Source organism: Bipolaris maydis (genome assembly GCF_028858645.1).
Source record: "Bipolaris maydis strain C4 unplaced genomic scaffold PSV08scaffold_9, whole genome shotgun sequence".
In the NCBI taxonomy this organism is placed as follows: domain Eukaryota; kingdom Fungi; phylum Ascomycota; class Dothideomycetes; order Pleosporales; family Pleosporaceae; genus Bipolaris; species Bipolaris maydis.
Genome location: NW_027093865.1, coordinates 750,470 through 772,442, shown reverse-complemented (window position 1 = coordinate 772,442; position 21,973 = coordinate 750,470). Strand labels below are relative to the sequence as shown.

The window sequence follows — 21,973 nt, the reverse complement described above, 5'->3', positions numbered from 1 at the left end:
TTGTTCTCGAAACAGACGTCTTGATGTTTGGTTCAGCGCGTGGGTCGCAAAAGTATAATATTCACCGAACAAAGGTACGCAGCGAGTCGTCGCCAGCAAGTCTGCCAAGTCGCTCCCTCCGCCAAGGTACTATCAATCCGCTCTGTTTATCCTGCTGCGGAGCCCTCCTCCCTGTCCAATCTATCGTCTTGGCGATGCAGCAAGCCTTAATTCTGCCTTTCATTTGGAAATCGATAATTTCTGCGTCCCACATCAGCGACAAAGTTTCCAAAGGCGGCTGCCTTCATTTATCCGAAGTTAGTGGCACGCTCGGTTTCTTGCCTAGAAGTAATCTTGAGTTTGCGCATTTTCCTCGGAGACGACGCACTTAAACTCAAAGTGTCTTTTCACAGTACAACCTTGTAGAAGAAGAGACGGGAAGACGGTGGCGGGATAATGCAGTACCATCATATTGGAGTCAAGTACACAGGTACTCTGGTAGCTGCAACTAGCATCAGCCAGTGCTTCTGGGTAAGAATAATTCAGAGACTTGAGCATACAAAGTCGGCCAGGTAAGAAACAACAGTCAAATTTTTATCTATATACTTGAATGCAACATCCCTTGTTTTTTAATCTTCCATTACCGTCTACTCGTCTCCCCTATCTTCTCCTATCTCTCCCTATCTCTGGACCCCTCATCCCAACCCCTCCAAATACTCCCTATCACCATACACTCGCATCCCCATCTTTCCTCATGCGATCCGCTTAGAGAAGAATGGTGCCGTTGGATCCAGTAATCGTGTCGAGCTCACCAGGCTGAATAGTGCCGTTCTCAACAGCCGCAGCGTGGTGCCTAGCCAGCATACCGTAGACAGGGAGGTACTTGTCCAAGAAAGGCAGAACCTCCTTGGCACCAGGAGTAGCACGCCAATCACGCATAAGGTCGCAGACAATGGCAAACATGGACACGAGCTGCACGCCCGCCTTCTCCATGCGCGAGTTGGCAGTGTCGCGCACAAGCTCAGAGTAGGTGCCCGAGGCCTCGATGTTGGCAAAGACGGAGTAGCCCTCAGCGCGCAGGGAGAGAGCGAGGAATGCAGTGCACACGTCGGTGGTGATACCAGCAACGATGATTTGCTTCTTGCCCGTGGCCTTGATAGCGGCTTGGAATTCCGGGTTGTCCCAGGCGCTGGATGGTATTGTTAGACGACCTTGCTTCTTTTTTTTTTCAACTCTCCAGGTAAAACTTACTTGACCTCACCCTGGCGGCGGATAAGAGGTGCATTGGGATACATCTCGAGCATCTCCTTGGGAAGGGGGCCGTTGGGACCCGTATCCGCGGACGTGCTCATGATGACGGGCAGGTTGAAGAGCTTGCCGATCTCAGCGTGGGCGAGGATGTTCTGCTTGTACAGAGTGGCGTCCCAGTCACGGGCGACGCCATACAGACCGACCTGCAGGTCGAGAATGAGGAGGAGCTACCAGAAGTCAGTGAGGATATCCCAAGATTATGAGGCAAGGAGGGACGTACAGAGTTGTTCTTGTCGATACGCTCCCAAGGAACAGCTGGATCTTGGTCAGTGACTTGAACGGATCTCCGTTGTTACTCTCGAGTCTCCATACCATCGCTGACAACAGTCTGGGCGAGCGTCAAAGCCGCAAGAGCCAAGTTGGTGAAGAACTTCATCTTGAAAAGTAATTGAACGGTAGACAAGTATTGCTCTTTAGGCTATCCTCAATCTCGAAGCTGTGGATGGTGATTACTTTCCAGCACCTCAACCCCCATCTTTATACTTTTTTCCCAATCCCCCCTGTATCTCCCATCTACCACTCTTTCCCATCTTGCATCCTCCCCCCGCCCCTAATCGCCCCCGCCCACTGCACGCGCATCTTCCTTCCAACTGACCCGCTCGCAAATCGCAACCATACAATGGCCAAACAACCCGGCATTTGCCAAGCCATAGCACATTCACTCTTCTCTTGCATACAACATCGCATATCCAAGCCATGACAAACCACCTTGGCCACGGTAGTCCCTTCATCCCATTGGCTCCATCCTTCTGGATCTATACCTAGCATAGTCACATCTAACAAGGCACGACCAAAAAGAATGCACCCCACTCTGTCCGTCCTCACTTGCCGGCGCCGATATCCCCGACAACCACGACAATGGGAGGCGGATACTCGCCACGTGGTGCACGGATCTGAGTAACTCTTTGGTAATCAAGCACCGGTGCAATGTAATACTAACAAACTCAATGCCATCTGCAAAGCTTCTACGTTTCTCTCAGTCCCCACATGCCGGGGGGAGCTTTTGCGAGCTTCGCTTACTAGTAGGCTGGTAGTACGCGAGTCTAACTTACCCCCCCCCCCCCCCCCGCTTTTTTTCTGCAGCATTGTAAGCAGCGACGTGGTTATTCATCAGCGTTTTGTCACTTGCACTTGCAACCCCACCCGACGTTGATTGGGTTGCGGGCGTGTATGTATGTACGTATGCACGGTTCGACCATGCAAATGTTCAAGTATGGGGCGTAGAGGGATTTGTCTCTCTTTTGTCAGGGATTGGAAATTTGGGGTGGATGGATTTCGGAATTATGATGGAGATTAGGGATGAGTAGTAGTAGTTGCTATGGGTGGGGAAAAAATGTCATTTATGCGCTTGTGCTGGATTGGGATATTGATAGTAGGGGTGAGTGTTGGCGCGCGCGCGGGGTGGGAGATTTGAGAATGGGTTAGGGAAGGATTTAGGCAAGGGTGGTTAGGATGCTGCAGAGGTAAACTTTGCGGTTGTAAGATGAGATGGGATTTTACGAGGCTACATGGTATTTACGACTGCTACTTTGTCTGAATGTATACTGAGATGTCAGTACTCTGTTCAGTGAGTAAGATACGGGTTGTCAACTACTTACGACAACTACTGCAACCAGTAAGCCAGGAGCACCTTGTACCCCAACTCCGCATCCCCTCCTTCCGGCGCCATTTCAGGCTTCCAGTCCTACACAGATGGGACTTAGCCAAGCAAATTATCAAAAGCAAAAAAGCGGAAGGTGCATTGAATTTGCGGGACAATGAGTCGTGATAGGGTAATGAGTAAGCAACTAGTACTACCCAGCCAAACCTCACCGCAAGATAACCTTTTTTTTCCCCAACACAACCCAGAACTTTCGAATGAAGAAACAGAAATGTAAGTTCATTTTTTGAAGACTTGAATAATATACAATCGAGTGTGCTCAACCCGCACTCTCATCGAAAGTTAATAAACCCCAACCCCAATCCCAAATCAAAAATCGAGCCTACTACCGAAAAGAAAAAAAAGAAAAAAAAACACCGCAAAGGTGACTTCCTTTCACGCAGCCAACCCATTACTCGCGAGAAAATCCTGCATAACCCCATACCCCCCCGTAGCATTATAATGAAAATTAAGCCCATGCCCCGTCCGCGGCTGCACACACACGGCAACCCCCCCTTCCTTGCGCGGAAACACCAAATCAACCTGCTGAACCACATTCTCAAACTGGTGGAACCCAGGAATCTTGCCGTAGCAATTTCCGCCGCAAAAGGGGACGTCTGTTTCGCCCGTGATAACGAGGACCGGGCCGGTGAAGGAGGATGAGGCGGGTGCGCTGCCGATGGTGAGTAGCTCGCCGGCGGTAACGGCTTGCTTTGTTGCTTCGCTGCGAAGCGCGAGGTTGAAGTCGTAGTTTGATGGGTGCAGGAAGGCGTATTGGAGGGCTGTGAGGCTCGCGTGCGTCATGTAGCCTGACGGGTAGTTCAACGAGTGGACGCCATCGTACCCGGTTATCAGATTGGACAGTTCGGTTGTCGAGAGCATGTTGCGCACGTCGTTGTCTGGGAGATTTACACGGGCGAATTTGAGGACGTGTTGGAGACCGGAGGCAAGGTTGGAAAGGAGGGGGTACTGCGTTGCGAGTTTCCGAGTGCCGCTGCTGGAAGCGTTGCCGAAGCGGAAGGGTTGGTTGAGGCGTGCGCTGTGTAGGTTCCAGCCGGCGATGATGTAAGGGAGGAATTGGGAGGAGATGGAGAAGCCGGTGAGGATGAGGCCGTCGGTGTTTGAGGGGTATTTGGACGAGAGCCAGTAGGAGAGGATGGAGCCGAAGGAGTGGCCGACGTGGATGACTTTTTTGAAGGGGCGGCCGATGGCGCAGATTGTGCCGTTGCGGAGTTGGAGGGTGATGGAGTTGAGGGCTTCGAGTTCGGCCTGGGCTTGGATTCTGGGGGGCGGACGCGGGTTAGTTTGTTGTGTTGTAAGTGCACTGCTGCTGGATGTTGCTTACTCGTTGAAAGGGTCTCCGTGGGACGAATTTCCGATGCCGAGACGATCAATGGCGAGTGTGCTGTATCCTGCGTCTAGAGCAGCGTTGACATAGCTGTAGTTGTAGTTGTCGTACTCCAAGTCCCAGTATGTCTTGTCGAACCCAATACCGTGAGTCAACAACTGAATGGTATCACTGCTTCCGCCATCGGGCTCGCAGTACTGAGCGGAGATGTTGAAGGTCTTTTCCAAAGTTTGGTATCCCTCAAGCAACTCCGCACTGTAGTTGCTTTGAAACTTGGCGAGCCGAGTTGCAAATTCGCCCACTTCCACGTTGCTCTCAAGCGGAACCTCTCGAAACTTGCCTTGCCGGGAGACTATGGGAGTCTCAATGATGATATTGGTGCAGTTCCGGGCTGTCACAAGGCCAACGAGGGCGAGAGGTAGCAGCGTCTTGATAGAAATCATCTCTGCGACGATGAGAGATTACTGTTTGTTGACTGTCGAGTAGATGCTCCGAAACCCCTGGGAATACACGAGGTACAAGTAGTCCTTAGCCTCGAGGCTTTTCAAATACTGCTTTTTAGTCCTCCTTTTAATGCGCGGGTATGACTACATCTTTCATACTGGAAACGGTGGGTTTCAACTAGCTGCACTATACCGCCGTTGATCGACAAGATCATTGCGCGGTACATTTGCCCATCCCAATGCTCATTTACTACGCAGTACTCTAGTCCCGGGAGGGTTGTCGATCTGGGTTCATGTCGTGCGACCGATGATGAGCTGTATGTTCTTGCTAGGTTACCCCGAGAAGCCTTCCACATGATCGTAAAATGCTATCATTTTGGATGATATCGCAAAGTAGAATGAAAACTCGATCGCAAGGCTGGCATTCCTGGATCCGACATAGGAGGTCCGTGGCACCATCGGCTTGATCGGGACCGTAAAACTAAGCCGCTACCAGTAGAGTGCTAACTCCATCTCATTTGAGATGGATCCTTCTTGTGGAGACAGTTATCATATGCAGGTACACTGTTCTCCTGTAACTTGCATCAATGCCGAACATCCTAACTGCGAAAGAAACAGGGTGGTTGCCCATACGCCTACGCTGAGCGAATTTCAACCATACACCATTAGGTTTACATGTGGTGCTTATTTGGTACTGTATTAGTCTTTTAATTTGGAATTGTCGTTGATCGCACTGGGATGTGTGGTTTGTGGTAGTGGCCGGGGTTGGGTACAGCATCAAAATAGCAGCAACGATTACAATATGAGGACCAATTGTTATCTGCTTCTGTTGAGCATAGCCTTCCTATTCGTCAGTCGAATGCCGATCAGTTACCGGAGCCCAAAATCCGGAATGCCCTGGCAGAATGTGTCTAGCTTGCCGTCCAAAGCAAATATCCTCCCGCTAGACGTCATCACCCCTAGATATCCGGCAGATACCGATCAGTGAACGTTCGTAACGAAGGTTTTTTTTACATCTATAAAATTACCTGCCGGCCTTGGCGGAATGCCTGATGGTTCGTTGAAAGTAAATGGATGTTGACCAGTAACGCTGGTGGCTTTTTAATCATGTTGAAGATACCTCCGTCCACGCGGACTGTTGATCGACACGGGAATAGGAGATGCCGTGGGAACGGTCAGCCCCTTGATGAAAAAGATCGTAGTTCTAGAACGTTGGGCAGGAATAACTAAAACTCGAATACTAATCAAATATTCCTCGCCACTGAACAGATAATGATATCATTGGTTGACGTTGCCTTTTCCGGATGGTGAATGGAAGACATGGAGGTGAGCGCAAACATTCGCCTCCGCGGGTTACAACTCAACTCCTTGTGTAGTATTGAGGCTGAGTACCTGCATCCATACATACGTGTTCTTACACTGAACAATGCGCAATGGCTGGTGTGGCGTATAAGTGGTAAGACCGGTCTGCTGTTGTATTTTGTAGCTTCTGTAGTTGTTTTGGAGAATTTCCCAACATGATGGGTCGAGGAACAATTCAATGAATTCACCATCTTGAGCATCCATTTGCCTCGCTAAAATGTGTATATTAGTAATAGGTTGATTGTATGCTCACCAAGCTGTTGCTGCGAGTAAACAAACCTCGGCAACTTCGTGTACGTACCCCACTCGCGTTGATCTCCCGTGATATATCTGGCAACCACATTATGCGCATAGTGTATTCCTCCCTACTAAAGAATTATCAGCTAACATAGGCTCAAGTGGAGCTTCTTTAGCCTCCGGGTTTCAACTACGATGAAGGCCATTCATGTTGGAAAGTTCGTCACAGTTAGTTCCCGATGGAAATACGACATGCTCTCAGACTAACATATGGTGTGCAGAACATTGCAGACCTCAGGCCTTGCTCCATTCCCAGTCCGGAACGTAAACACTCAGAGAACATCCATGTAAAGATCACGCATTCAGCTGTAACGCACGTCGATCTTCTTTATGCCCAAGGTCTACATCAGAATAACCGACGTCATGTCAAGCCCCCATTTGTGCTAGGCACCGAGTTCTCCGGTATTGTCATATCCAGTCCTCCAAAATCATCTTTCAAGCCTGGTGACCGCGTATTTGGGGGCGGGCTAGGTGCCTATGCTGAAGAAATCTGGGCCTCTGAAGGAGCGATACGCCATGTACCGGAGCAATGGACGAATGCCGAGGCATGTGCGGTGGGTGGTAGCGGAGCAGTGAGCTACGGTGCATTGCTCGACGTTTGCAGAATCAAAGCTGGAGAGACTGTACTCGTGTTGGGTGCGAGTGGGGGTCTCGGGGTCATGGCGGTACAGATTGCAAAAGCTATTGGCGCAAAGGTTATTGCTGTGGTTGGTGACGAAGAGAAAGCTGCCATGGCCAGAAGTATTGGTGCGGATGATGTTGTTGACTACCACGATGAAAAGTGGGAAGACCGTGTCAAGCAACTAACAAAAGACGGAGAGGGCGTAGATGTAGTGTACGATGGCATTGGCGCTGTGGAGAGCGGAATCAAGTGTTTGAAGTACCGTGGCCGTCTGGTGATTGTGGGGTTTGCAGCAAGGAACGGAAACATTGAAAACATCCGTGCAAACCGCATCCTTCTCAAGTCAATAGCAGTGTATGGCTATGTAAGTCATTCACCTATTCGTATATCCCTTGGTTTGTTACATATGCTCACAACGTATAGCGATTTGGCGAAGACGGGCGAAGGGATCCACAGAGAACAAAGGGTGTATGGGATGGCTTTATGCGCTTAGTTGATGCAGGAAGTATAAAACCGGTAGTTTACAAAGAGAACTATCATGGGCTGGAAGCAGTTGGTAGGGCGCTGGAGGATGTGAGGGCGCACAAGGCTTGGGGGAGAGCAGTGGTGAGAGTATGTGAGCACGAGGACAAGGCGAGATTGTGATCATCTCTTATACCATTCCAGTGGGGTGTTTCAAGAGTCGTACTCGACTGGCATAGTGAGCGGATAGCGGTCACACTTTTGCCCTCCCTTGGGGCGTATCGAAAGCGCCAAGCAAACGCGTTGGGGATAGAGCTGGAGGCTGTGCGCACGGCCCCTTACGGCGCGCCAGCATAGCGCGGTTTCTCTGGGCGCACCTCCTCCGAGTTTCCAAGTCTCAAACAAAGCCCATTGCCATCGACGCTCGCCGTCTTCTCTCTTTTTTCCTTCTCTTCTCCTCTACTTCACCCATAGTGCGCTGAAACCACAGCTTAACCAGCCAGCGGTACCGTCTCTACGTCTGCCTAATCACCGCGGCTGCATTGCTGAGCTTTGCGACAACCCCCGTACAGACGCTCATCCATCACTTCACATTTTCTCACCGCCATGGCGTCCTACGGAAGCGACCCAGAGGACGAGGAGGAGGACTTCAACCCCGCGCCAGAAATTGATGAGGATGACGTCGCTCCGCGCGGTAACGCCTCGCGCAGAGCAGCCGCCGAAGATGACGATGATGAGGGCGATGGGATCAATATGACAGGCAACGACGACGAAGATGAAGAGGGTGGTGGCATAGACGTCGACGATGATGACGACGACGACGAGGATGACGAGGATGACGAAGAAGACGAGGACGACGAAGATGTTGTCGTACGTCTTATGGAGCAATGCCCCCGAAGTTCTAACAGCTAATCTTTCCCAGGCCCGACCTGCTAAACGGAGAAAGAAGGCGAAGCGCAACATGTTCATTGATGTCGAAGCCGAAGTCGACGAGGACGAAGAGGAAGAGGAAGAGGGCGACGACGAAGGTGTCGATGAAGTGCATCCCGATGACCTCCTCGAGCCCACAGGCGCCGACCTCGACGACCGCCACCACCGCGAGCTCGACATGCGCCGTGAGGTCAACGCTCAAAGGGACGTTGAAGAAATCGCAAAGGAGTTCGACGAAAAGTACAGGCGAAGGGAAATGCAGAGTGCCCGTCGTGGTGGTGCAGGCGCTGTACCTTTGGCGCTGCCTACGGTTGACGATCCGTCCATTTGGGGTTGCAAGTGCCGTCCTGGAAAAGAACGTGAGATCATCATGGCGATCCAAAAGCGCCTTGACGACAAGATTCGCACTGGCCAGCCTGTGCAGGTCTACTCGGCCTTTGAACGGGGTCCTACAGGTCCCCAGTCTGGATTCCTTTACGTTGAAGCCGACTCGAAGCAGGCTGTGGTAGAGCTTATTGAGGGTATTCAGAATGTCTTCATGGGCTCTGGCCAGTTCTCAATCCCCCCGAAGGAGCGTCCGGATCTTCTCCGAAAGAAGAAGCGTGCGCCATTGGAAGTCGGGAAGTTCGTGCGCATGCTACGGCCACCCACATACAAGGGCGATCTTGCAAAGGTCGTCGAAGTCTCAACCAACGGCCTTGACTGTGTCGTACAACTCGTCCCACGTCTCGATTATGGCCTCAATGACGACGCAAATGCTGCTGCAGACAACAAGCGCAAGCGAGGCTTCTTCGGACGACAAACCGAGCGCCCTCCTGCGAAACTGTTCAACGAAGCCGAGGCGAAGAAGCGACACATGAAGCATCTCAGCATGACTGGATCGGGCAACCAAAGGGCATACACATACAAAGGCGAAGACTACCAGAATGGTTTCCTCATCAAGGAAGTCAAAGTCAACTGGGTCAGCACCGAGAAAGTCAACCCCAAGATGGAAGAACTGCAGTTCTTCTCGGTTCAGAACGCTGATGGCACAGAAACCATGGATCTCCTGGCTGTTCAGGCTGCGCAAAAGGCTGCCGACTCCGGATCTGCTTTTGCTGCCGGCGACAACGTCGAGATCTACACTGGTGAACAAAAGGGCATTCGCGGTACGACTGTTACTGTAACAGGTGACATTGTCACGCTGCGAGTGAGCGAGGGCGACCTGAGGGGCAGAAGGATTGACGCTCCTGTCAAGACACTGCGCAAACTGTTCCGCGATGGTGACCACGTCAAGGTCATTGGTGGAAGTAAATATGTCGATGAGGTCGGTCTCGTCACAAGAATCAAGGACGACAAGATTACGCTGCTTTGCGACTCGACGCAGCAGGAAATCACTGTCTTTAGCAAGGACCTGAAGCGTGCTGCCGACTCGGCAAACGTTGGTGCCGACTCTAACTTTGACCTTTACGACTTTGTACAGATTGAGTAAGTTGAGCCCTAAGATTGGCAGGATATCCAGCTAACATGCGATAGTGCCTCCACCATTGGTTGCGTTGTTCGCGTCGACCGCGAAGTTCTGCGAATCGTCGATCAACAAGGTGATGTTCGCACACTCCTCCACACCCAAGTCTCACAGATTGTTGGCCGAAACAAACATGCAGTTGCGACCGACCGCGACGGATCTGAAATCAGACATGAGGACGACGTCAAGGAGCATGGCGGAGAAGGGCGACAAGGAAAGGTTCTATACATTCACAGGGGTACACTCTTTGTCCGAAACCGTGAGCTTGTCGAGAACCAGGGTATCTTTGTGGTCCGCAGCAACAACGTCGTCACCATGGCGGCAAAGAGCGGTCGTGCTCAAGCGCAAGGTCCTGATCTCAGCGGTATCAACCCTGCTCTCAATGCAGGCGCAAACGGGAACGCGAATGCCATGCCGCCACCACGAGCTTCCTTTGGCCGTGACAAGCTGATTGGCAAGACTGTGACGATCCGCAAGGGCGCTTACAAGGGTCTTCTCGGAATTGTCAAGGATACCATGAACGATGAAGCGCGTATTGAATTGCATACCAAGAACAAGCAGGTATCGGTAAAGAAGGAACTTCTCACAGTCAAGGATCCCATTACTGGTGCCAGCATGGATATTGGCGGCAAGTTCCCCAACCGTTCGCGCGGCGGGTACTCCGGTGGACAGTCAAGCTATGGCGGCGGCGGCGGTGCATCTGGCGGGCGAACTCCTGGATGGGGCACCTCTGGCGGTGGTCGTACACCTGGCTGGGGCGGTAGTGGCAGCGGGGGGACTGGTGGTCGCACACCAGGCTGGGGAGGTAGCGGGGGCGCTGGTGGGCGAACTCCTGGATGGGGTGGAGATGGCGGACGCACAGCCTATGGTGGAGGTGATGGCTCCCGAACTGCCTATGGTGGTGATGGCTCCCGAACGGCATACGGCGGCGCAACTGCATATGGCGGTGCGACATCGTATGGTGGGGGAACGGCGTATGGTGGCAACGACGGCAACCGTACATCATATGGTGGTTTCAGTTCAGGAGGGCGAACACCCGCATGGGGTGGATCACCTGGCAACGCCGCCTCGAAGCCGGGAGGTCTGTCTGCTCCTACGCCTGGGGCATACAACGCCCCTACTCCAGGTGCGTATGCCGCTCCTACGCCTGGTGGATATGGTGCATACTCTGCGCCTACACCGGGCGGCCCACCAATGGACGCTCCTACGCCGGGCAACTACTCTGCGCCGACGCCAGGAGATAGCTCTGGTGGCAGATACGGTGCTGCTACCGCACCGACACCGGGTGGTTGGGATGTTGCAACGCCAGCACCAAGTGGTGACCCAGGATATGATTAGGTTGGTGAATTTGTGAAAACTTCGATGGTTATTCCTAAAAGGGGGGGTTACACAAAATTGTAGGGCGTGTGCTTTTTTTTATTTGCCACAAGCATGTGCCCTGGCTCTCCTTGCCGAATCTTGAGATTTATTAATTGCATTTCTGGAGTCATAGAGTAGGACAGCACAAGTCTTGAGTCGAATCAAATGACTTTATTCCGTGATACACATAAATGCATAGTAATATTGAAGCGTGCACATGGGCTGTGGCGGCTGTAGTGTGATTGGCAAGGCTGCGACGTGCAAATGTTGCTGCTTCGGGACGGCTGCCAAGGTGTCAGACAGGATTGGGTCCCATGACGGTAGCACTCGACCATGTGTTTTATTTTTAGGGCTTCATAGAAGTTCCAGACTCCTTTTACACCACCCACAATGATGCAAAATGGCTGGAGAGAAAAAGGGTTTTTCTGGGGCGACTCATGGTCCAGTGTCTGGAGCCCCACACTAGGCCGCGGCAATGACGTGCGATGGGCCGAAAGATAGTTCTAGCACGATGCATCTAACCCAACAAGCACGGCACGATTGTCACGAGTGACGCGTTCCTCGTATGTGAGGCTCTTTAGTGGAGAGTACCCTTTTGCCAACAAGGCTCTTATCTTTTCTTCCTCGCCTCGACCGTTGTAAATATTACTACTTTACATACATGCCGCACATATATCCCCCCACCGCAGCTTGCTTCCAGGGTACCCAACTTCATACACTCGCTTAAGAAGAGGGTCCAACTATGGTCGCGGAAAGACGCCAAAACGCAGAGAGTAGTCTTGATAGGTTCATAGATCTGATCTCAGATCCTTTTCAGTCTCAGGTAAGTATCTAGCCAGCACACACACGATGTTGCCAGCACCATACTCACACCACTACAGGTTCAAGAGACCTCTATCTACGCCGCCATTGTATATTCCTTTGCAGTATCAGGCCTACTAGTCCTCACATTCTGCTTCCTCCGACCGCGCAACTCGAGAGTATATGCTCCACGAGCCAAACATGCAGATGAGAAACATCGGCCGTTGCCGCTGGGCAACAAGCCATTGAGTTGGCTGTCTGCCGTCCGGAATGTCCGGGAACAAGATCTGGTGGATAAAATCGGGCTCGACGCTGTCATCTTCCTGAGGTTCATGCGCATGATTCGAAATATATTTTTCGTATTGACTGTTGTCGGCTGTCTGATCCTGATCCCCGTCAACGTCGTTGGAGGATCGCCCTTCTACAAGCAATGGAGTTCGATTTCGACATTGATGAAATTCACACCACAATATATCTTCGGAAGAAAATTTTGGGCATATGTTGCTTTCGCATACATGATCCAGGGCACTGTGTGCTTCTTTTTATGGAGGAACTATAGTGCTGTTCTGAAGCTCCGGCGTGCGTACTTCGACACCGAAGAGTACAAGTCTAGTTTGCACGCTAGGACACTTTTAGTATGTATGGCATAAATCAATAATCATACTTATGCTAACTCACAAAAGCTCACACATGTTCCACAATCATATCGGACGGACGCTGGGCTCATCAAGCTCATCGAACAAGCAAAACCGATTGATAGCGTTCCCCGGGCAGTCATTGGCCGTAACGTAAAGGATTTACCAAAATTGATCGAAGACCATGACAAGACGGTTCGCGACCTTGAGAAACACCTGGCCAAATACCTATCCAACCCGAATAGACTACCCGCAAGACGACCGACTTGTAAACCAGCGAAAGATGACCAAGGGATTCATGGAAAGAACGAAGTGGACGCAATCGACTATCTTACCGAGCGCATCACAAGATTGGAGACGACAATCAAGGAAGTGAGAGAAACTGTGGACATGCGCAATCCCATGCCTTATGGATTCGCGTCCTACGAACACATCGAAGATGCTCACGCAGTCGCTTTTGCTGCGAGGAAGAAAGGGCCTGAAGGATGCGATGTCTATCTTGCTCCAAAACCACACGATTTACTCTGGCAAAATCTTGCCATGTCACGAAGGACGCGAACAATACGCGCATTCTGGGATGGTCTGTGGATCGTACTATTTACCGTCGCCTTTATTGTACCCAACATGCTCACATCTGTTTTCTTGTCCGACTTTTCACATCTTGGACTGGTTTGGCCTACTTTCCAGGCAAATCTCTCTGCTCACCCCACAAGTTGGGCCATCGCCCAAGGTATTCTGGCACCGCTGGTACAAACTCTCATGTACATGGGAGTCCCCGTAGTCTTTCGTCGCCTGTTCACGCACTCTGGCGATGTTTCAAAAACATCCAGAGAACGCCATGTAACAGCCCGGTTATACTCGTTTTTTGTTTTCAACAACCTGCTCGTTTTCTCAGTCTTTGGGTCAACTTGGCGCTTTGTGGCGGCAGTCATCGCGGCCAAAGACCAAGGCGTATGGGAGGCTATACGAGATAACCACCTCTTTACGAAGATCATGTCGGGGCTGTGTAATGTGTCCACCTTTTGGCTCACCTGGCAGATGCAACGCAATCTCGGTGCGGCGATCGATCTTTCGCAAGCATGGGTGTTACTCTGGAGCTGGATCCAGCGCAAGTGCTTCTCACCAACCCCACGAGAACTCATCGAGCTTAGTGCACCGCAGCCATTTCCCTACGCTGACTACTACAACAACTATCTCTTTGTGACTACCGTTGGACTGTGCATGGGGGCACTCCAACCGGTCATATTTCCAGTTACGGCATTCTACCTTGCCATGGACTGCGTATTCAAGAAGTACCTACTTCAATACGTCTTCATCACCAAGACCGAGTCTGGGGGCAGGTTCTGGCGTCTTCTTGTCAACCGCACGCTCTTCGCCGTAGCTCTTGCCAATGCCGTGATCGCCTTGGTGGTTGGCGCCAACGGGATAGGATCGATCAATCTTAACTCTCTTCAAATGGGCACGGGCAACATGCTCTTCGCCATGGTGCCTCTTCCATTTCTCCTGCTTGGCTTTAAGTGGTATTGCAAGCGATCCTTTGATGAAAAGCTATCGTATTACTCTACGCGGCCCTTCTCGGATGCCGAGGCTGCACATGCCACTGACGATCGCAAGCAAAGAAAGACAAACAGACTCTTGACTCGATTTGGTCATCCGGCGCTCTACAAGAAGCTGCTGACACCCATGGTGCATGCTAAATCACAGCACTTGCTCAAAGAAGTGTATAGCAATCGCTCCAGCACAGGCCACGACATCTTTGATACGGCGCAACGTCGCTCGATCGACCGCGCCATGCCCGCTACACCTGGCTATGAGCGCTTTGGTGATTTTATCATGACGGAGATGGACTCGGAGGAGCCAGGCAAGCAGACCGCCAATGCCGATATCCCCCACGTAGAAATCGTGGCAGAATCCGAGCTCGACTTTGAAAACTTCAAGAAGCGCGCCGAGTTCCGGGATGCATTTGGTGGCGATGGCGAGCTGTATGGAAGGCCCGAAGACGTCTCGCGACCGGGTACCCCCTCCACATTTACCACTTTTACGGAAATGGGCCCTTATGGCCGGCATCGGGGTTCTGCATCTGCATCGCCGTCATCAAGTCGCACGCGTCTTGGTGATGGCGGTGATTTCGAGCAGGGGACGTCGTACGCCAAGGGCTACCAGCGGCCATCGCGGCCGGCAGAAGAGGGCTATGAATATGAGGATATTGGTGATGATGCTGACATGTCGCCGGTAACGCCGTTGCACACTGACGTAATGCTACATGGTGTGCACAGCCGCCAGCCTCTTGTTGGCACTGAGAACAGACACAGCAACAACGCCCCGGGTCATCATGGTCTTGGTACTGCTGCTGCGCATGAAGATACCAGTTATGAGCGCTTTAGACACAAACGATAAGTTTTTTTGTACACATAATTAGAAGCATTATTTTACTTAGCAATACCGAAATTCGAGACGCGCGTTCGATGGGCGACTTGGTTTTCTTATTAATTTTCTTTCAATTTCCCCCTAAATACATAAGTACACTACTATTACTTTGGAAAGTAGGCCTACTTATGCTGTCTTGGCAAAATACATACCGCCAAGTACACGTGTGCGCATGTGGCTAAGCAAGATATATGTACATGGGCGGATGGAGGGTGGCTTAGCAATGCCACGTTTTTTTTGAATTTCTTGGAAGGTTCGTATAATGGACTTTGAGATTTACGGCAGATGTCACTTGTAGGTTAGTTGGGCATCACACATCACATTATCACGGGTAAGACCTACACACATACAAACCTATCAGCCTTCCGCCAAGTTCCATGTGCAAGTATCCCCGGACGTCAGACGGACACCGAGGAGGAGGAGGAGGAGGTTGGGAGGCAAACGAAACCAGGCCCCATGGACAGTCAGCGCCGTTTCCTTTGTTGCCCTGCTTTACCTTTCCTCACCTCGCCGTCCATTCTTTCTTCTGGGGCTTAGCGAGAGAGAGAGAGAGATGAAGGGGGGTCCCCTACTCCACGTGCCGCCTTGAAAAGTCAATTACCCCCACCCCCCTCATTTCCCTTCAAGAAGAGGGAAAAAGCTTATGCCACAATCACACTCGGTAACCTTTTTTTGGACCAGCATTATCACCACCCCCCCCGCGATTAAATCGATCTCTCCGTCAGCAATCCCTACCCCCGCTGAGTATGTTGCCAAGAACAAGGGCTCTATAGGCAGAAACCCTGTCTTTTTGCCTTGTGCACGCGCGTAAGATGCCCTTGGGTCGAAAGTAAGCAAACGTCACCAGTGTCAGCAAAGTAGTCTTCTTGTCGTATATGCTCTCTTTTTTGCGCCACGATTATACGGACCAAAAAAAAAGGCGTAAGCGGGGTTTAAACAATTGATAGTCCGTAGTCCGTTGGCTTAATTTTTTTTTAGGGATCTTGCTTTTGCCCTGTTTTGCCGGCCATTCTTGTGTGACTTGTCCTTTTTTGTCTTTGCTTTCGGTGGTGCCCGGTGGGGTGGGGAGGAAACATAGCTTGAAGGGGCGACGCGCAACGGAATTGGGTAGGTGTTGCGAATTGTGGCGGTCCTGTGTGGACATGTGTGTGTGTGTGTGCCAAGAATTTTGGAGGGTAATCGTGGGGACATGGGTGTGAATGGGAAAAGGCGAGAATGGAGAAGAGGTGAAGAAATGTGCCGTGTGTGTCTACGACGATACCAAGGTCCGATGCTAAACCGTGCGCTTGGGTATGTATGTACACAGCTGGAGTGCCTAAAAAAATAACCCGGTTACTTGGAAGTAGCGAAGACCAGCTGCTTGGGACCTTCCGCATCGCGTAGCTAATGCGTACGGCGCGTCATGTTCTAGTGGCTTTGCATTGAGAGTCCGCGATGTTCTGGTGTACTTGGCTTACCAAACCACGATGTTCTGGTGTTGATTTTGCTTACAAGCAAAGCCCGCTTTAGCTGGGTCTAGTCCTCCGCATAGAAACAACAAGCCCGGGACGAGGCGCTAAATTGTACGAATAAGAGCGGAATAGATAAGGATTCGCAAAGGCGATGCTTGTGCTTGGTGGGCGTTTTTGCCAATGCTATACCATACTTGGTGGTAGTAAGACCGAATACGAAAACGCATTGGAGGGCTTGGTATTTGTTTGGAAGGGGACCGGGGGGCGGTGCGTCGGTATGTTTGTATAGCGGTGTGTACGGTATGTAAAACGGGAGGAAATGGAGGGGCTTGGTACGGTGGTTGTAATGCGATGCAAATTGTATTGTAGTAAGTAGACGAGTGGATTGGGGTAGGGCGGGTACTTTTATCCTCTTGAATGTTCTCGTTCATTGTTTTTACTTGGAACGGAACGTGAGCAGTTTGTATGATCTGCGATTGTAGATAACACAAACGTCATCATCGAACGATGTTTACACAAATTGCAGATCTACTGAAGGTGATTGATTGGGTGGGATAAGAGTGGTTATTTCTGTAATAAACGGCGGGACGGGACGACCGGTTTGTTGGGCGGAGATGGGGGAAGACGGTGAGAGAGAGATACGGTAATCTGAGGGAGCAGGCCAAGCGGTCAGCAGGATTTGGGAACGAAGAGGGCACGGGAAACGTCCAAGTGATCCTAGAGATTGCCACTTGGCGTAATCAAGTTACAGCAAACAAACTCAAGAAACGGGTACGAGGGACGGTTGGTTAATGCCTATGGTCCGAGAACAAGACCGAGAGAGAGGGTGCGCAATCTGTATGCCGTCTTAGTGTTAAAGCTTTGGAGCAAAGCGAAGGCCAGCGACCAAGAGCAAAGCCAAAGGGACCAAGAAGATTTATATTGATTTGATGGCCAAGCTAAGAGCACAAGATGACATTGGACGTGATCTGGTTGGACAAGAAGTAGCAATTGTTTCGAAACACGGACAGGCATTGACGCATAGAAGAGGCAGAGAACCCATCTAGCAGCCACGGGCGAATGGATTTGGCTATTTCTCGAGCAGAATGACTCGAAGAGAGTGCCAACTGCAAATGTGGAGGTGTGGGGTTGTCGTCGAGTCGTCGCGTCGTCGCCTTGACTTGTCGGGCCGTTGTTTGGCTCCTGTGGCTTCCTCTGGTGTTGCGTTGACATGTCTCGTATGCAAATTGCGCCTACATTTTCCTACTTACTTGCACTGCGGAGAGACAGACGGGCAAATTGCTATGCGCTATATCCGATGCAAGTCAACCGAGCTTGCTGGGGGAACGCTGCTTCACTCGACCATGGCGCTATTTGTCAAAGACGCCAGAGAGAAGACTGCCACTGGCATTGAAGAGTTGCTTCTCCTCCCTTTTTCCGAGTCTCGTCATGCGCCCGGCTCGTCGGATGACGATGGGTAGCGGCCGATAGTTTTCGCTACTCGATGGTGGCGCGAACGGCGTCGCTGGTCCGCGCAGTGCGGCGGGTGTCAGTCGGTAGGACCCGGGCACCTTACCACGGTTATTCTGTGCTTGTGAGCTAGCAGCCAACACCTGCCACGCCCTCTCAGCCGTGGGGCCCAATACCTTTTAGTACATGTATGCGCTCCTTGGCAGCGGAGGTTGACAGTTGCACCATGGCAGCCAAGCGCTGTGGCTGGCTTTTGAAGAGAACAGGAGATAGGCCGGTGGATGGAAAATGACCTGTTTACCAGCAACCATCAGTTCATAACCCACATTACCAAGCCGCGTAGCGCTCCGCTGTAACGAATCCTTTGTCTCCAGGTTTCTCCGCAGTCAACTGGGCCCTTGTTCATAACGGTGCGGGTTGGGACGATGGGATTGGACGGGAGAGGGGGATGAGGGACGAGCGATCTGTCGGCCGCGGGCGCACAAGTCCCATTCGGCCTTACTGCCGCTCGGCGACGTTCCCAGCCATGGCGGCGGCGACGGGGTGCGAGGACAGCCAGGCTAGCCCCCTGGCTACGGATTTTGGGTGTTTGGGGTAAGCCAGCACGATGTGATGCATGCGCAGGCAAAACGTGGGAGCCAAGCAAAGTAGCCTAAATCTGGAGTCTTTGTAGCCTGATGCCTGATGGGAGATGAACCCTTTTCCTGCCAAGCCGTTTGAAGGGTCAAGGCGACTATGGGTTTCAGGCCCAGGAGAATGCCAGCGGGACAAGGCTAGGCCGGAGCTTGTCATGGGCAGATTGTTCGGAAGTGGAGTGTGCACGAGGCAGACAGAGGGCATGACGACAGTTTGCGCGCCATTGCGGAGAATGACTGATAGCCACCAAAAAAAGAGGAGCTCCTGTGGTTCCGATCTGGTTCTGGTATCTCCCATCAGCACGGAGCCCCGCCGTCGGGACAAACGGCTGTGCAGTCATCTCACCGTCCTACGTACTAGTACTACTCGTTAGTCGCCATGGGCGGCCAAGCCTTCTCCGCAAGACTCCCTTGTCGGCTACTAGCTTCCACCTGTGGCTGGCGTCACCGTCTCAAACACAGCCTTCGACAAGCCCCCTAAGCAACTGTCGCTGGACTTGGCCTCTTGGAGCGCATGTGGCTACGTACCAGACACAGGTCGTCGACTTGGCACTTGCCTGTCTCGGAGATTTTACCCTCATAGCTGCCGGATGGCAGAAGTGCTGCGAAAACGTACTACTCGAATATTCCCTCTCGTTATCAGACTTGGCCCTCGAGGAGCTTCCTTGGCTGGAAAAACCCGTATCGAAGGATGCGTTACAGATCAGCATACGCCGGGCGTGAACGGAGCTGTGTGTGTGGCTTGCATCCAAGGCAAAACACAGAACTGGCACTTGGTGCCTGGAAACGCATATCCAGCATACCCCTAATCCTTAAAATCAGATGTTTTTTGTGAGGCTGACACACTGTTAGCCCGTTGGATCTGCGGCAACTGCTCCTTAGGAATCAGGCACGCTGTTGACAAGCTTTTTTGGCTTGAACCTCGCTTGCTTCACGGGCTTATTCTTCACTGGCCCATTCTCGGTTCGCCACACGCCTTTGACAGCATGTTCCTGTAACGTCCGAGTCCCTTGCGTAGGCTATTATTTCTACCCGGACAGGGGGGCCTGCGCGCCTAGATCGTCAGCACTAAATTGTTCACCAGATGTCGTAGACTCTTGTGTACATGTACTTAAACAACTTGCAATCCGTATCTTTTGTCCAGCACAAACAAACTTCATTCTACGCGGTCAATCACTTCTTTCTTTTACTCATCAGCCTTCTACCACACATCAGTCTAAACTTAGTATTACATATCCACACAACTCACAGAGATATTCACTATGCTTCTCAAGACCGTCATCTTCGCTACCACTGCTTCGGCAACCTGCCTTCACGGCCTCTCCATGTTCAAGCGTGCTGAGGGGGCTGAGGTTGCCAAGTTTGGTTATGGTCCTACCAACGGTCCCTTCAACTGGGCCTCTCTCGCTCCCGAGAACGAGGCCTGCAGGACCGGTAAAAACCAGTCTCCCATCGACATTGGTAAGTCCTACACTACGTTGACATCAGCCCCAAGACACCTTTTGCTAACACTCCACCCTCAGATGCCACCATTGCCAAGGCTGCCTCCAAGCCCCAGATCTCCGTCCCCAAGGTCGATGAGGTCCTCTTCGAGAACTTGGGCACGACCATCGAAGTCGTAACTAACGGCACCACCACAATTGGTAACGACTCCTTCCAGCTTGTCCAGTTCCATATGCACACCCCGTCCGAGCACCACGTCCTTGGCGAGCACTACCCTCTTGAGCTCCACATGGTGCACCAGGGTGTTGCCGACAACACCAAGCTGGCCGTCGTTGCCCTCATGTTCGAAGTCTCCGCTGGCAGGTCCTCTTCGATCATCTCCTCCCTCTCTTCTTCCCTCTCCAAGATTGCCACCCCCGGCAGCACCACCATGATCAAGGGCGGAATCAACTACAGCGACGTCATCTCCACCATTGAGAGGTCCGACGTCCTCACCTACTCTGGTTCCCTCACCACCCCTCCTTGCGCCGAGGGTGTCACCTTCATGATCGTTAAGCAGCCCCTTGCCGTCAGCGTTGCCGACTACACCGCCATCAAGAAGATTGTCAAGTTCAACTCCCGCTTCATCCAGAACACCCTTGGCCAGGACAACATACTCCAGGTCGGCGCCGTCGCCGGTACCGCCAACGCTACTAAGCCCACTGTCCCTGCCGCTCCTGCCGCCGACGCCTCCGAGGTATGTCCTTAAACAATTGCACGTTTGTTTGCCTGTAAGACAAACTTCCCTTCACCTTCTTTTTCCCTCTCCCACCTAGCACAAGCAAAACATGTTCCTGACATTCTTCCCTTCTCAGCAAAAAACTGAGACCAAGCCCGCAACCGGCGCCTACAAAGCCGACATCCACATCTCCGTAAACATGCCCAACATGCGAGTATGTTTGCTCCTTTTCTTTCTGCCTTTCACTACTACTATCACTCATGCAACATCATACTGACTCATCAATTAACAGGGCTCCTACGTCAAGCGCTCCGCATAAGCGTTCCGTAAAAACATCTCCATAATCTCTATTTTTTTTTTTCCCTTTTACTATCTCTCTGATTACAAAGTCCGTGCCGTCCAGCATAAAAAAAGCTACTTGGTCCTTGGACACGGGAAATCCGGTTTCTTTTTTTTTTGCTCTTTACTTTATTTTCCCTTTTTTATACACACACATCTCACTTTCGCGGGGGTTTTCTTAACAATATGTACTTAGTACGCATAGAAGGGAAACACGGATACTGCCCCCCCCCCATCGCCGCTGCCGCAATTAGCAGCGCAGATATGCACGCATCTACTCTTTCACATATCCCCATCCCCCAACATCTTGTTTTTTTTCCTTGACGCTTGAGAATTGAGAGCGATGGGTGATACTGATCTCTCTTTTCAGGTGGGGGAAGAGTTAAAATGCGTATCGCATTTTCAAGTTTGTACATAGCATGATTTTACGACAGACGGGAGATACCATACAATATACCCTCTACCTTTTTTTTAAAAAAAAAAAAACAACCCCCTAATTCACTTCCTCCTCAACAATTGTGACTTCTTTCCTACAACAGCTTCCGTCGAACCCCCTTTGTTTGACCCTTCGCTTCCCTAAAAGATTACATGCGTAATAAATGCCGCCCGTTATTGAAACCCCAGATCCGACTTTGCATTAGTTACTAATCCGGCAGTCGAGCCGCATAAGTGGTTACAGCTGCGCCCGCTTCACCAAAAAGCAAAAAAAATCCCTCCAAAACAAAAGACATGGGCATATTAACTACCTAACCTTGATACAACATCCCGACGATAACAAATCAGCCCCAGCAGCTGCTGCGACGTACATGTATTCGCCTA

General features: G+C 51.4%; 5 protein-coding genes across 5 annotated transcripts; 3 read left to right on the top strand and 2 right to left on the bottom strand.

Annotated features, from left to right (window-relative positions):
- Nucleotides 1-744: 744 nt before the first annotated feature.
- Nucleotides 745-1,739, bottom strand: PSV08DRAFT_225455 (Isochorismatase-like protein; the record flags this gene model as incomplete). The annotated part of the gene is made up of 4 exons (XM_014228314.2): nt 1,603-1,739; nt 1,511-1,545; nt 1,231-1,457; nt 745-1,168 (listed from the first exon to the last, which is right to left on the bottom strand). Exons 1-4 carry the CDS (start codon nt 1,664-1,666, stop codon nt 745-747), a joined length of 750 nt encoding a protein of 249 aa, XP_014083789.1. The 5' UTR covers nt 1,667-1,739.
- Nucleotides 1,740-3,325: 1,586 nt separating this feature from the next.
- Nucleotides 3,326-4,720, bottom strand: PSV08DRAFT_410521 (uncharacterized protein; the record flags this gene model as incomplete). Its single annotated transcript, XM_014228313.1, has 2 exons — nt 3,326-4,211; nt 4,275-4,720. 2 exons carry the CDS (start codon nt 4,718-4,720, stop codon nt 3,326-3,328), a joined length of 1,332 nt encoding a protein of 443 aa, XP_014083788.1.
- A 1,433-nt stretch (nt 4,721-6,153) lies between these two features.
- Nucleotides 6,154-11,235, top strand: PSV08DRAFT_402815 (uncharacterized protein; the record flags this gene model as incomplete). The annotated part of the gene is made up of 9 exons (XM_014228311.2): nt 6,154-6,176; nt 6,313-6,325; nt 6,482-6,547; nt 6,601-7,365; nt 7,425-7,613; nt 7,668-7,701; nt 8,014-8,333; nt 8,386-9,860; nt 9,909-11,235. The coding sequence occupies 9 exons, from the start codon at nt 6,154-6,156 to the stop codon at nt 11,233-11,235; spliced, it is 4,212 nt and encodes a 1,403-aa protein (XP_014083786.2).
- Nucleotides 11,236-11,998: 763 nt separating this feature from the next.
- On the top strand, nt 11,999-15,202 carry PSV08DRAFT_204715 (uncharacterized protein; the record flags this gene model as incomplete). The annotated part of the gene is made up of 3 exons (XM_014228310.1): nt 11,999-12,079; nt 12,138-12,692; nt 12,741-15,202. The coding sequence occupies 3 exons, from the start codon at nt 11,999-12,001 to the stop codon at nt 15,087-15,089; spliced, it is 2,985 nt and encodes a 994-aa protein (XP_014083785.1). The 3' UTR covers nt 15,090-15,202.
- A 4,714-nt stretch (nt 15,203-19,916) lies between these two features.
- PSV08DRAFT_402813 (alpha carbonic anhydrase) lies at nt 19,917-21,134 on the top strand (the record flags this gene model as incomplete). The annotated part of the gene is made up of 4 exons (XM_014228309.1): nt 19,917-20,115; nt 20,178-20,833; nt 20,952-21,029; nt 21,108-21,134. The coding sequence occupies 4 exons, from the start codon at nt 19,917-19,919 to the stop codon at nt 21,132-21,134; spliced, it is 960 nt and encodes a 319-aa protein (XP_014083784.1).
- Between the last annotated feature and the right edge of the window lie 839 nt (nt 21,135-21,973).